Raw genomic sequence first — 15,070 nt, 5'->3', positions numbered from 1 at the left:
AGGATCATTTGTATCACAGACAAGGCACATTATAACTGCACTGAAATGTTCCAAAAGCAGTAGAATTTAAGTCTAAAGGTATATTAGTTACTTTAATTAGTATCTGCTGAATACATCCATTAAAGAATTAGTTTAATGGTTATATCCAGTAGTCACTGGATAACTTCACAATTATACATTTTTACATGTGGTTTGATGTGTTGCACGCATGCATACAGCTGGATTATATATGTCTGATTGTTGGATGTCAAGCTTATTTCACACAATTTTACCAGAAATACAAATCACAAGACAGTGGTGCCCTGTGCATCTGTATGGATGATTAGCTGTGAATCAACTAGGTAATTTATGTATGAGGGCATTTATCATGACCTGAGCCTCTAACCACAGATTGGCATGCCACATTTCATTTATTGTGAGCGGATGGTGGAGTCCCCTCAGAGCAGCTATTCCATAGGCCATGAAAACTGCACTCAAACGATTTAATCTCTCAAACAAATAAAGGTATAACGGAGAGTGTAAGAAGAAAAAAAAGAAACGCATTGGAAACAATAAGGGACATTTGCTCCTGTAACCTCGCTCCATCTGTGCCGACTATATGGAGCTGTAATGAAAAACACAATTTCAATTTAAGATCCATTTCTTTTTACCATGGGTGCTGTGTCACATAATAATTAATTATAATTTCTTTATTCATTAAGTAGTAACAAATGTCAAGGTAAATTTAAATTGTCAGCAGATCTTTCTGGACAAAATTCTAATGCTATGGGAATTTATTATGTGAGAATCAGTAAAATGAACAATGGAGCATCTAACTGCTTCGTCATTAATTTTAATGATTAAAAATTAAGTATATGGACCATTGTATCATTTTTGCAACATCTGGACAACATTTTTGCATCTTTTTTTATTGGTTGATGGCAGCAATGCAATTACTGTGCACTATTTGCTCACAAAATTCCAGGAGAAAGTTCATACATGTTTGTACACACATGTACAGCAGGTTTCAAAATAGTGGCTTTTTTTGGAATTGTTATTCTTGTGTTTCCAAATGAGTTACACTCAGGTATTTGCTCCAGAAAACTGCACTGAAACACTGCTTTCAAATTGTAGACATTCAGTAAGAGAAATGCTCGTGTTACACTTTTCATTGTTGTCCTTCACTGACCGTGAGTTTTAAAATTACAGATTTTACTGCTTGTTTTTAACACCTTGAATTCTGAAACATTCTGGCTGATATCTGCTGTCAGCTAACCCCTGAAGAGTGCAAATCTTGCTCAAAAATTTGAGGCAGGGCCCCATTAAACTCAACTCAACATGTTACTAAAGAGTGATAGGACAGCCATTCAAACTTCAATCCTGAAACTAACTCAGTGGTTTCTTTTATTTTTCACTTATGGAATGGAATGACATTAATATACTACCTTAAAGTATTACAGGCTAATTAAAAAATGTACCCTTTGTCACAGTCACCATTTCATACAGTTTATTCTCTTTACATCCATTTACTTCCCTTTACATTGAATCCCAATTGACTTCAGAATTTGTTTTAAACTCATCATACTTACAAACAAAACAGTAAATGGACAATCTCCATCTGCTTGCTTTTTCCACAAGCTCAAAATCTATTAGTTGCTTCTTGTACAAGACAGAAGACTAAAGGGGATAGTGCCTGTCCTATTGAGGTGTCTCTTTTACAGTGGGGCAAAAAAGTATTTAGTCAGCCACCGATTGTGCAAGTTCCCCCACTTAAAATGATGACAGAGGTCAGTAATTTGCACCAGAGGTACACTTCAACTGTGAGAGACAGAATGTGAAAAAAAAATCCATGAATTCACATGGTAGGATTTGTAAAGAATTTATTCGTAAATTAGGGTGGAAAATAAGTATTTGGTCACCTCAAACAAGGAAAATCTCTGGCTCTCACAGACCTGTAACGTCTTCTGTAAGAAGCTTTTCTGTCCCCCACTCGTTACCTGTATGAATGGCACCTGTTTGAACTCATCATCTGTATAAAAGACACCTGTCCACAGCCTCAAACAGTCAGACTCCAAACTCCGCCATGGCCAAGACCAAAGAGTAGTGATGGCCAAATGAAGCTTTCCGAAGCACTGAAGCTTGTATTGAAAAACGGTTCATTACTCGAAGCTTTTCAACACAGTCCTCTCCGGTGACATCTGGTGGTGAAAATTTTGAAGAGCAGCTTGAATCTGCAAAATAAAACGGACTGCTCAATTATCACTGCTCACTCAAGAGTGGAGTTCTCTCTGATATTGGGCCACCGTTCCGTTGCTTTGAACATGTAATTGGTTTTGTTTTCTCGATTGGGGGGCTGAAAAAAATGTAATGCGTATCTGCGTAATACATTTTGATCAATAAACTTTCCCTATTTAAACATGCACTATGGTGTGGCCTTTCTTTGCTCATAACTCCTTGATGTTGGTAAATACAATAAGTGAGCAATATATATAATATACATATGAGAATGCACAGCACATTATGGAGTATGCCCCTGCTGTGAAGTCCTGCCTCCATCTACTTGTCGTTTAATCACTGGACAGCTGGACAGGTTCATACAAAATATTAGATTAGGCCAATTCCTATACATATTTTTGACCTAGGGGTGGGATTGATTGTGAACTGGAAAGGGAAAATGCTTAGGGGGCTGAGTACGGCTGCATCGTCACTGATTTGTAGAATCATTTTGATTCGATACAGGATCCGATTCAATTTGATTGGAATCTGGAAAGTTTTGCCTCAGTCAGAAATATTACAATTCTGATCATTTAACAGTATATATCCATAATTTCGTATCTATTAAAAGAAAGCTGACACATTTGAGACTTAATTAGAGATGTAAACAGAGAGTTATGAAACCTGCAGCTGCAGAAGCCAGCGAAAAAAAAAGAGGCAAACACAGCGCGGACCCAACGACACACCAAAATCTGATTCTGACGCGTCGGGTCCGCGCTCTGTGTTTACGTTTGTATGCAGAATCCGTAAACCTGCTCCCAGTTACTGTTTTAGCTGTATGGTGTTTGACGACATGTTGTGAGGTTTAACCTGAGATGCTGGCGTTTCAGGCATAATAACGTTAATTTACAAATCGACACGGGATTTTAATGAATCAATATCACTTTATTCAATTTAGCATGGATTGTAATCAGAAAAGCGATAATCAAAACCCACCCCTAATCAAGAACTTGCAAAGTAAAAACATGATCTATGTAAGGTAGCCCTTTTGTTATTTACATTTAAAAAGAGGATTAGTGTTACTGTGCGCTGGCTGAGTCTGTTTCTTTTCTTAGAAATAGTTTCTCCTGCCCTGGAGAAAATCCACTTGCATGGAACAGAAGAGGCTGTGGAGTGCAGGAACCACACTGCAAGCTGGTAGATATGCAGGTATTCCTGGGTCCTGCAGACTATCACCTAAAAACAATAAACAAAATGATTTTCTAAACTGTGTAGCAATGTAATGTACGTATAGTGTCAAATACATTTTTGTAGTCTTCATTAGCTTTAATTCACATGGAAGTGTTCCTAAAGTCATATGCTGTAATGATATTTACATTATGAAAACATGATTTTGGACATTTCAAGTTTTGCACTTCGGCAGATAAAATGAATTGAGCAAAATCAACTCAAAATATTCCCACACGCCAGAATGTCCTCTCTTCCTCGCTGGCTCCATATCTGTCAGTGGAATGATCACCTCGTCGCTATCTGTCACCATCAACACACTCCACGAATCCCGTGGATGATTCACTTCCTTATATCCGTTTGAATCAGGTACCGAAGCAGTTACGTGCGTAATGAAGCTTCGGACGTCACTGGTCACGTGACTTTTGCCAAACGAAGCAAGCCTCGACACAGTGCTTCTGAACCAGTGTGTTGTTTTTTTCGACACACGCTCCGGAGCGTCAGCTTCAAGCGGGCCATCACTACCAAAGAGCTTTCGAAGGACACCAGTAGACCTGTATTGTAGTATTGTAGACCTGCACCAGACTGGGAAGAGTGAATCTACAATAGGCAAGCAGCTTGGTGTGAAAAAATCAACTGTGGGAGCGATCATCAGAAAATGGAAGACATACAAGACCACTGATAATCTCCCTCGATCTGGGGCTCCACGCAAGATCTCATCCCGTAGGGTCAAAATGATCATGAGAACGGTGAGCAAAGATCCCAGAACCACACGGGGGACCTGGTGAATGACCTGCAGAGAGCTGGGACCAAAGTAACAAAGGTCACCATCAGTAACACACTACAACGGCAGGGAATCAAATCCCGCAGTGCCAGACGTGTTCCGCTGCTGAAGCCAGTGCATGTCCAGGCCCGTCTGAAGTTTGCCAGAGAGCACATGGATGATACAGCAGAGGATTGGGAGAATGTCATGTGGTCAGATGAAACCAAAGTAGAACTTTTTGGTATAAACTCAACTCGTCGTGTTTGGAGGAAGAAGGATACTGAGTTGCATCCCAAGAACACCATACCTACTGTGAAGCATGGGGGTGGAAACATCATGCTATGGGGCTGTTTTTCTGCCAAGGGGACAGGACGACTGATCCGTGTTAAGGACAGAATGAATGGGGCCATGTATCGTGAGATTTTGAGCCAAAACCTCCTTCCATCAGTGAGAACTTTGAAGATGAAACGAGGCTGGGTCTTGCAACATGACAATGATCCAAAACACACCGCCCGGGCAACAAAGGAGTGGCTCCGTAAGAAGCATTTGAAAGTCCTGGAGTGGCCTAGCCAGTCTCCAGACCTCAACCCCATAGAAAATCTGTGGCGGGAGTTGAAAGTAAATGGCCTGTATTTATATAGCGCTTTACTAGTCCCTATGGACCCCAAAGCGCTTTACATATGAGCACTGTGAGGGTCATGTTTTTTGACTTTTCCAGTGCTTTCAACACCATCAGGCCGACCCTCCTGGGTGATAAGTTAGCAGCGATGCAGGTGGATGCTTCTCTGGTGTCCTGGTTTGTTGATTACCTGACAGGAAGACCACAATATGTACGTCTCCCACAGTGTGTGTCTGACAAGGTGATTAGCAACACAGGGGCACCACAGGGGACTGTCCTCTCCCCCTTCCTCTTCACCCTCTACACCACAGACTTCAGCCACTGCACAGAGACCTGCCATCTTCAGAAGTTTTCTGATGACTCTGCGGTGGTTGGATGCATCAGCAGGGATGATGAGACAGAGTACCGGGCTGTGGTCGACTCCTTTGTCACGTGGTGTGAGCAGAATCATCTGCAGCTCAACGTGGCAAAGACCAAGGAACTGATCGTGGACTTCAGGAAGACCAGGAAACACTTGACCCCTGTTTCAATCCAGGGGGTCAGTGTTGACATTGTGGAGGACTATAAATACCTTGGAGTACACATTGACAATAAACTGGACTGGGCTAAAAACACCACAGCACTTTACAGGAAGGGCCAGAGTCGTCTCTATTTTTTGAGGCGACTGAGGTCCTTCAACATCTGCCAGAAAATGCTGAGGATTTTCTATGAGTCTGTTGTGGCCAGTGCGATCCTCTATGCTGTTGCATGCTGGGGGAGCAGGCTGAGGGTCGCAGATGCCAACAGACTTAATAAACTGATCCGTAAGGCCAGCAATGTTGTGGGGATGGAGCTGGACTCCCTCAAGGTGGTGTCGGAGAGGCGGATGCTGTCCAAGATAAAGACAATGTTGGATAACACCTCCCACCACTGGCGTGCACAGATAGAGACGAGGTGGTGCTGAAGCACTTGCCCTTTTGCCCTCAGTCCAAAAAAGTGCCCTTTTGAAAGACGTGATTTTTTTTTTTTTTTTTAAAGCTGCGCGATTTAAAAAGGTGTGAAAATAATGGCTTGATTTGTGCCCCTTCTTCAAAGACACCCGAACCCTGTCGCTTTTTCACTGTCACCGTGTCACGTGAACACGCTTGCAGTTCATTTGTTGTGAGGCGTGTAGCAGCGGCATGACATAGGACTACTTGGAGTAGGCATAGTAGGCTAACTATAGCGACTGGGAGCCACGGCGGACAACACGGCAGCTCTTTCCCTTCCCAACCAGTCAGGTAACCCATGAATCGAGTGAAATTATTCTGTTTGCCCTCTAAGACCAACCTGCAATTGTTTTGTTGTGAAGTAGCCTGTCAGAAACTGCACATGACAAACTTTGCCAGCTTGCCCCCTCCATCCATCCATATGGAAAAACAAAAAAACGACACATTTAAAATGTAACCTAAATCATTTAGGCAACCCCACTCTCCATCAATTCTGACCTTTTTGCATACACTATTGAAAATATCACGTTATGCTATAGGCTACATGCTGTTAGGCAGAGGGCTCTTTTGAGCCCATTTTTACAAAGTTTTCAAACTGAAGTCAGTGACGGGAAGACATCACACTTTTTAGAGATGGAACTGCAGAAAAACCTAAAACCTTGCCATGATTATGAATAATAGAATTATGGACGTTTCTCCGTTTTTGTGGATTAGCCTTTCCATAACTAACGTCAACTACTGTCCTACTTTGGTAAGATTGAAATTAATGTCTTTGACTGTCTTTAGTAGGTGTCTCCTGTGAGAAAGTTAGAACACCGTCCAACTGTCTAAAGATGCAGTCTTTAGCCTAACTGGTTGTTACTGACTCAGTGATGCTTGCAGACATCTACGCACTGTGTTGTGATCTGATTGTGACAGAACAGTGACGTTGTTATTGGTAGTTTGAAGGGTACGGTGTTGGGGGTGGTGCATGTTAAAAGTTTTGAGAAGCACTGGTTAGACATGTTAATTTTTTTTGGTGTAACATATTGGCAACATTAACACATTAATTTGCTAAAGGAAAAATAGGCAGTTCCCAATTGCCTGTGAAAACGACCATTCTGCCCTGTTCTTGTAATGACCACAGTCAGTCTTATTCGTTCTCATACATTTTGGTCTATTTATTTACTAATTTCAGCAAGCATAATGCCTAGGAAAGAGAGGCTGAGAAAGGGGAAAGAAAGGGATCTACAACAGGCAGCCCAGGGAAGCAGTTCTCTGCTCTCCTGGATGAAAGCAAAGGAAAATGAAGATGAAAGGTCAGAGTCAAGGGCAGAGTCAGGTTCTATTTTAATGTTTTAATGTAACCTGCTCCTTGCAGTTAATTCTATTGAAAAATCTTAAAAGCTGTTCACACTTAGTTTTTAATGAACTTAATCAGCAGGCATTGAGCTAACTATTATTTTGTACCTACGAAAGTTATTTCTATGTTACAAGACTTGCAGTATGGGTTATTATTAAAACTATCTGTTTAAGCTTATTATTATGATAAATAATAATACTATTATTATTATTATTGTTCCATTGTAGTCAGTCACAGCAGGGAAGCAGCTCTATGCCATCTACCAGCATAGCAGAAGAGGGAGATATAGAAACAGATGAAGCCGCGACCAATGCAGCAACAGGTTCAGTTAGGCCTACAGACACTGATGTAGTGCTCTCTGAAGACCACAATGAGGAAGAACAGATCGATCACATAATGTCAAAGTTAGCAGCTTTACAATACCCAACAGATCCAACACACATCCATACATTTAAAATAAAGCGCAATGACAGATACGTTTCAATGTGCTGCAATGTGGGCCCATGTCAGCCTGATATACCTTACCCAAAAACTGAGGGGAGATCATTCCAGAAACAGTGGTTTTCTTCTAATGTGTGGCTGGAATACTCACCCACTGTCACAGTACGGCTGTGTGCAGGCAAAAGTAGGACCCAAACGCAAACTCACAGAGACAAAAGGTAAACTCAAAAAACACAGCTTTATTGCTGGCGTGGAGTGGGACACGAAAAACAATACAAAATAAACTAAACTGGGAAAACTAAAGCACAAGGAGCCACAGGGAAAAATCACACAGCTATGATGGAGACTACGACACTGACAAAGAGAAACACAGGGCTTAAATACACAGAGGGATAACGAGGGAATGAGACACAGAAGGAGGGCACAGCTGGGAGAAATCAGGACTGGACGAGACAGACGCAAAACTAGAAACACTCACATGAGGCATGGAGCTTCAAAGTAAAACAGGAAGTATCACACAGAGACGCGAACTAGACACAGTGGAGACAGCAACTAAGAAACAGAGACAAACCATAAGGCAGAGGTCTAAGAACCAAAATACACAGAGGGAAATACTCAGCTTTGAACACAAGAGACTAGACTAGAGGGAGTAACAAAAGACCAACCATGAGAACATAATGCACAATGCAGGGTGACAGAAAACAAGAAACTCAAACATGCAAAGACACACCATAAACAGAACAGAGGGGGCACAGAGAGACATGAAGGGCAGGGGAGACTTAACATGGGTTGAAACACAAGGGGGAACTAATAAGCAAATCAACATAGGAGGCCTAATGAGCTAAACATACTATAAACATCAAAATGAACTAAAACTCAAAACACTGGGTCCTAAGACCCAGGATCGTGACAGAGCCCCCCCTTCAAGGGCGGATTCCAGACGCCCAAAACCAGGAAAAACAAAACCAAAAACAACCCACCCAGGGCGGGCGGCGGGGGTCCAGGACGGAGGGCCAGAAACAAAGCCACAAAAACACAATGTCCATCAAAAACACAGGAGCGCAGGGAACAGTTCACAACTCCTCAGGGGGCCGACCCGGAGGGTGACGGTCCAGAAGTCCATAGTTCATTTGATCAGGGGGCTGTCCGTGCGGACGGCAACGGCGGCGACACGGAAACGGTTCAGGGGGCCGGCCGTGCGGAAGGCGACGGGGTGGAAACAGTTCAGGGGGCCGGCCGTGCGGAAGGCGACGGCGGCAACTCAGGCGATGGCGATCAGGGGGCCGGCCGTGCGGAAGGCGACGGCGGCGACTCAGGCGATGGCGATCAGGGGGCTGGCCGCGCGGAAGGCAGCGGCGGCGCCCAAGTGTCAGGCGTACCGGCCGAGGCTTGGAGGGCACATGACCAGGCGACGCTGAAGCAGAGGCAGGACCAGGCGATGCTGAAGCAGAGGCAGGCCCAGGCGTAGCAGAAGCACAGGCAGGCCCAGGCGTAGCAGAAGCACAGGCAGAGGCTGGACCAGGCGTAACAGAAGCACAGGCAGAGGCTGGACCAGGCGTAACAGAAGCACAGGCAGAGGCTGGACCAGGCGTAACAGAAGCACAGGCAGAGGCTGGACCAGGCGTAGCAGAAGCACAGGCGGATGCAGCCGGACCAGGCGATGACGAAGACTCGGATGCAGCCGGACCAGGCGACGACGAGGCGGTCGCAGGTGGCGGCTGGACAGGCTCCTCGGGCCCTCCAGCTGATGCGGCGTGAGGCTGAACGGGCCCCTCGGACCCTCCAGCAGAGACAGGAGGCTGAACGGGCTCCTCGGACCCTCCAGCGGAGACAGGAGGCTGAACGGGCCCCTCGGACCCTCCAGCTGACGAGGCGTGAGGCTGGACGGGCCCCTCGGACCCTCCAGCGGAGACAGGAGGCTGAACGGGCCCCTCGGACCCTCCAGCTGAGACAGGAGGGTGAACGGGCCCCTCGGACCCTCCAGCTGAGACAGGAGGCTGAACGGGCCCCTCGGACCCTCCAGCTGACGAGGCGTGAGGCTGGACGGGCTCCTCGGACCCTCCAGCGGAGACAGGAGGCTGAACGGGCCCCTCGGACCCTCCAGCTGACGAGGCGTGAGGCTGGACAGGCCCCTCGGACCCTCCAGCGGAGACAGGAGGCTGAACGGGCCCCTCGGACCCTCCAGCGGAGACAGGAGGCTGAACGGGCCCCTCGGACCCTCCAGCTGACGAGGCGTGAGGCTGAACGGGCTCCTCGGACCCTCCAGCGGAGACAGGTGGCTGAACGGGCCCCTCGGACCCTCCAGCGGACGAGGCATGAGGCTGGACGGGCTCCTCGGGCCCTCCAGCGGACGAGGCATGAGGCTGGTGTGGTTCTCCGGAACCACCAGCTGACGTGGCATGACCAGTAGGTGCAGAGACCACCGGCTGAACAGAAGGCTGAGTGGGTGACGGAACAGATGACTGAGCTGAACAATGGGGAGCTGGCTGAGCTGCACAGTGGGCTAAGGGCTGAGCTAACGGAAGCACGGGAAAGTGTACTATGGACTGGGTGGCTAACAGCGCTAATGACTGAGCTAAAGACTGAAAGGCATGCAGTAGTGATGGCGGTGTGGATTGCAGACCGAATTCTCCTGAGCCCTTAGTAGAAACAGGGACGGGCGCAGGCACATGCCGGACACTAGCCACTCCCACCCGAGGAGTAGGTACGGGTGCGGAGACGGGCTGTATCCTGGCTGACCTCACCCTGGGGACCGGAACAGGCACCGGCAACGGCTGGGCAACTGCCCTTCCCACCCGAGGAGCTGGTACGGGTGCAGAAAGGGACAGAGCCTCAGCCGGCCTGGAAACCAGAGCGGGGACCAACTGGGCCTCAGCCTCCCCCACCCGAGGAACTGGTACGGGTGCAGAGGTACGCTGGGCCCGAGCTGCCCCGGGAGGAGAAACACGAGCAGGAAAAGGAGCAGGCTCAGAAAAAACAGTCTTAGAAACAGCAGGCTCAGGGTCGACAAAAACAGATCTATCAAAAATGAACCCGCCGTCCACTTCATGTTTTGCAGTCTTAGTATTAGCAGTCCTTGTTTTAATAGTTTTTGAAATCCTTGGGTTGACAGTTGTAGAGTGAGCTGACTTGGGGATGACTGAACCGGACCTGACAAAACCCGAACAGACGAAACCGGAACTGAGTGTGTTTGACCTGGTAGAATGGTTCACAGTTTTCCCTTTAACAGCATTTACAGCCTTTGGCGAGTGCTTATTGTCTGTGATTTCTCCCTGTTCAGAGGGAGCAAAATGAAAAAACTTCTCCCAGTCTATGTCATCGTCCATCAGGGACACATCGACAGGATCAGGAGTGTGTCTATTGTTCTTAATGTCCAGAGAAGCGGAAGAAGGATAATCAGTGTTACTCACCACCGGGAGTTGCTTAACATGGTCCATCTTATTGCGGCGTGTGCGCCGCTTCCTACGGGGAGGGGAAGCGGGCGGAGAGAATAGCCGAGCCTCCGGCGTGCAGAACGGCGACACGGAGGCTGGAGCGTGGGCAATTGAAGGGACGCGGAGAATTCCCACCTGAAGCGGCCGCGGCTTGGGTGCAGGTGAAGCGGCAGGTGGGGGCTTTCGGCAGCTCCGGGGACCACCGAGAGCCAGCCGCGTTCCTCGGAAAATCCGCCCGTAGTCAGGAGTGCGCCACGGCCTCAAGCGGAGCTCCTCCTCTAGCTCAGCAAAGGCAGCATCCTGACGCTCACGCAGCTGAGAGCGGTTTGCTGGGTCCATGTAATGGTCGTAGTCTTCTGTCACAGTACGGCTGTGTGCAGGCAAAAGTAGGACCCAAACGCAAACTCACAGAGACAAAAGGTAAACTCAAAAAACACAGCTTTATTGCTGGCGTGGAGTGGGACACGAAAAACAATACAAAATAAACTAAACTGGGAAAACTAAAGCACAAGGAGCCACAGGGAAAAATCACACAGCTATGATGGAGACTACGACACTGACAAAGAGAAACACAGGGCTTAAATACACAGAGGGATAACGAGGGAATGAGACACAGAAGGAGGGCACAGCTGGGAGAAATCAGGACTGGACGAGACAGACGCAAAACTAGAAACACTCACATGAGGCATGGAGCTTCAAAGTAAAACAGGAAGTATCACACAGAGACGCGAACTAGACACAGTGGAGACAGCAACTAAGAAACAGAGACAAACCATAAGGCAGAGGTCTAAGAACCAAAATACACAGAGGGAAATACTCAGCTTTGAACACAAGAGACTAGACTAGAGGGAGTAACAAAAGACCAACCATGAGAACATAATGCACAATGCAGGGTGACAGAAAACAAGAAACTCAAACATGCAAAGACACACCATAAACAGAACAGAGGGGGCACAGAGAGACATGAAGGGCAGGGGAGACTTAACATGGGTTGAAACACAAGGGGGAACTAATAAGCAAATCAACATAGGAGGCCTAATGAGCTAAACATACTATAAACATCAAAATGAACTAAAACTCAAAACACTGGGTCCTAAGACCCAGGATCGTGACACCCACTGCTAATTCAATGCATTGTTTTAGTTGTCGGCTTTTCCTCTCGGATGAAAAATATAAAAGCAGAACAGCCTGGACAACTGATGGCATCAGAAAGTGGAGTACTGCTCTTGAAAAAATCAAACAACACTCCAGCGCAGAGATGCACATGACAAGCATGGTTAGATGGATCAATTTCCAGAAAAAGGCCCTTCAGTCTGCATTTGATGTTTCAGACGTAAAAGGGGTGGAAGTTAGAGAGCGAGAGAGGCAGACAAACAAAGAAATCCTGACAAGATTAATTGACCTAACAGTGTATCTTGCACGTCAGGGACAAGCATTCCGAGGTCATGATGAGAGTGAGTCCAGTGATAACCGTGGCAATTTTCGTGAATTAGTCAATGTATTTTCCCGCTACGATAGTGTGCTAAAAATGCATTTGGAAAAAATTGCCACAGTTAAAGCCACCAAGACAAGGCCCCAGGTGTCACTGCTTTCCATCAGAAGTCAAAATGACATCATTGCAGCACTAGGAACTTACATCAGGAAGGAGATACAACGTGAAATAAAAGAGGCTGAAATGTATTCCATTCTACTTGATGAAACCTCTGATGTTTCACACAAAGAGCAAGTGTCATTTGTTGTGCGATATTTTCATCATATGCAAATAAAGGAGAGATTCATCGAAGTGTGCAATGTTGATACAACTACAGGCCAGGAGCTGGAGAATACAGTGTTCTTGCTTCTGCAAAAGAATGGCCTAGAGATGAAGAACATGTATGGTCAAGGCTATGATGGAGCAGCCAACATGAGTGGCACGTATAAAGGTCTCCAAGCTAGAATCCGTGCACACAATGAGAAGGCCCTCTATGTGCACTGCAAAGCCCATTGCCTCAATTTGGTACTAGTGGAGGCATCAAAGTCCAGCAAGCATTTTGTGACATTTTTCAACTTGGTGGAGAAATTGTATGCCTTTTGCTCAGGCTCCCCAAAGCGTCATGCTGCCTTGGTCAAATTTCAGGAGTCTCTCTTTCCTGGACAACGTGTTATGGAGCTCCAGCAGCTGTCAGATACTCGATGGGCTTGCAGGGAAAAAGCACTGAAGGCACTTCAGAGAAATTTGAAAGCCATTTTGATGCTCCTTGATGACATCAGTGACAGTGACCCACCTGACCTGGCCCAAGGTGATGCTCAGATGTACAGAAATGCCATTAATTTTATGTTCATTCTCTGCATGGAAATCACCACACCAGTATTCGAAGTCACTGCTTTGGCATCAGATTCTCTGCAGGAAGAAGGGTTGGACCATTCCACTGCCTACAAGGTAATTGATGGTGTGCTTCACACATTGCAAACCATGAGGTCTGAGGAGAAATTTGGAGAGATATTTAGATGTGCATCAGAGAAGGCAGAGAGTTTCAACATTCCAGTACCTACCGTGGTGCCTGGTCAGGAGAGAAAGCGGAAAGTTCCAGTGCGTTTCCAACACAGCACCACAGTGTCTCAAGTAGGTGCTCAGTTTGAGTCAGTGGAGGCATATTTCAGGAGTGGTGTATATTTCACCTTTCTGGACATCATGACTGGGGAACTGAACAGGAGGTTCAAAGGGGACAATACTGGAAGCCCAACGGCCAGAATCATTCAGTCCTTCCAGCCCTTAACTGTGCATGCTAACTGGGTAGGCCCACCAAACCCAGAAGCCATTGAAGCTGTCCACATCCTCTGTGAATTCTATGGAGAAGATGAGGACCAGCTCAAAACAGAATTAAAGGTCTTCCACTCCAGCTTTAGTTCAAAAGACCTCAGAGAAATATTTCTGATACTGAGGGAAAACAATGGCCAGCTGATCTTTCCTGCCTTTGTCAAAATGATTCAGATCTACGCAACACTACCAGTGACAACTGCGACAGTTGAAAGATCCTTTTCAAAGCTAAAAATAATCAAAAATAAACTAAGAAGTTTGTGTGGAGAAGAAAGGTTGTCTGATCTCCTCTTGTTGGCCATTGAGAAAGATGTGGAGATCAATTACAACGAGGTCATCAACATCTACAAAGACATGGCACCAAGAAGGATGCTTCTTTAGAGCAGTACACTCCATTTAATGGACACTTGAGAATATGTATGTATATAGTTTAGAGTTGGATACAGATTTTATCTTTTTGTGGTGTGATTTTTGATTTTTAGAGAATGTTTTGAAATAAAAGTCAAATTGCATTTAACCTGTGCGATTTTTTTATTATAAAAAGAAAAGGTTTTCCACATATGCAAAAAGTGCCCTTTTTCCCCCCTGGAGCACTTGCCCCCCTAAATGTCTGTGCACGCCACTGCCTCCCACCCACTCCATGACATGTTGGTCAGTCACAGGAGCTCGTTCAGTGAGAGACTGAGATTACCGAAAAGCACCACTGAACGACACAGGAAATCATTCCTGCCTGTGGCCATCTCCCTGTACAACGCATCCACTTAACACACTGTTTGCTGCTACAGCTACACATGTTTCTTTTCCAACTATTTATTTATAAGTGACTTATGTATGTATGTATGTATATATATGTATATATTGTACTATTCTTAGTTAGCGTATTGTCTGTCTTGTCTTAATGTTGGTTTAAAATGGAGCACTGTAACAAAAAATAATTTCCCCCAGGGATCAATAAAGTATTCTGATTCTGATTCTGATTCTGATATCCAGTCATCCACCCATTCACACACACATTCACACAAAGTCCGTGTTGCTCGGCGACAGCCCCAAAACATCACTGCTCTCGAGACGATCTGCATGGAGGAATGGGCCAAAATACCAGCTACTGTGTGTGCAAACCTGGTAAAGACCTATAGTAAACGTTTGACCTCTGTTATTGCCAACAAAGGTTATGTTACAAAGTATTGAGTTGTATTTTTGTCATTGACCAAATACTTATTTTCCACCCTGATTTACGAATAAATTCTTTACAAATCCTACCATGTGGATTCATGGATTTTTTTTTC

The 15,070-nt window shown here is 45.8% G+C and overlaps 1 protein-coding gene across 1 annotated transcript; it reads left to right on the top strand.

Annotated features, from left to right (window-relative positions):
- Positions 1–7,351: 7,351 nt before the first annotated feature.
- Positions 7,352–14,165, top strand: LOC146622231 (uncharacterized). Its single transcript, XM_085364991.1, has 4 exons — positions 7,352–7,711; positions 12,110–12,186; positions 13,516–13,530; positions 13,780–14,165. The coding sequence occupies exons 1-4, from the start codon at positions 7,365–7,367 to the stop codon at positions 14,163–14,165; spliced, it is 825 nt and encodes a 274-aa protein (XP_085221117.1). The 5' UTR covers positions 7,352–7,364.
- Positions 14,166–15,070: the final 905 nt, after the last annotated feature.

The sequence above is a fragment of the Diplotaxodon limnothrissa genome, linkage group LG11 (assembly GCF_057381915.1).
Source record: "Diplotaxodon limnothrissa isolate DT_005_m linkage group LG11, D_limnothrissa_male_GT1.1, whole genome shotgun sequence".
NCBI lineage: Eukaryota > Metazoa > Chordata > Actinopteri > Cichliformes > Cichlidae > Diplotaxodon > Diplotaxodon limnothrissa.
Note: the sequence above shows the minus strand (reverse complement) of the source record. Positions and strands in the feature narration are given on the sequence as shown.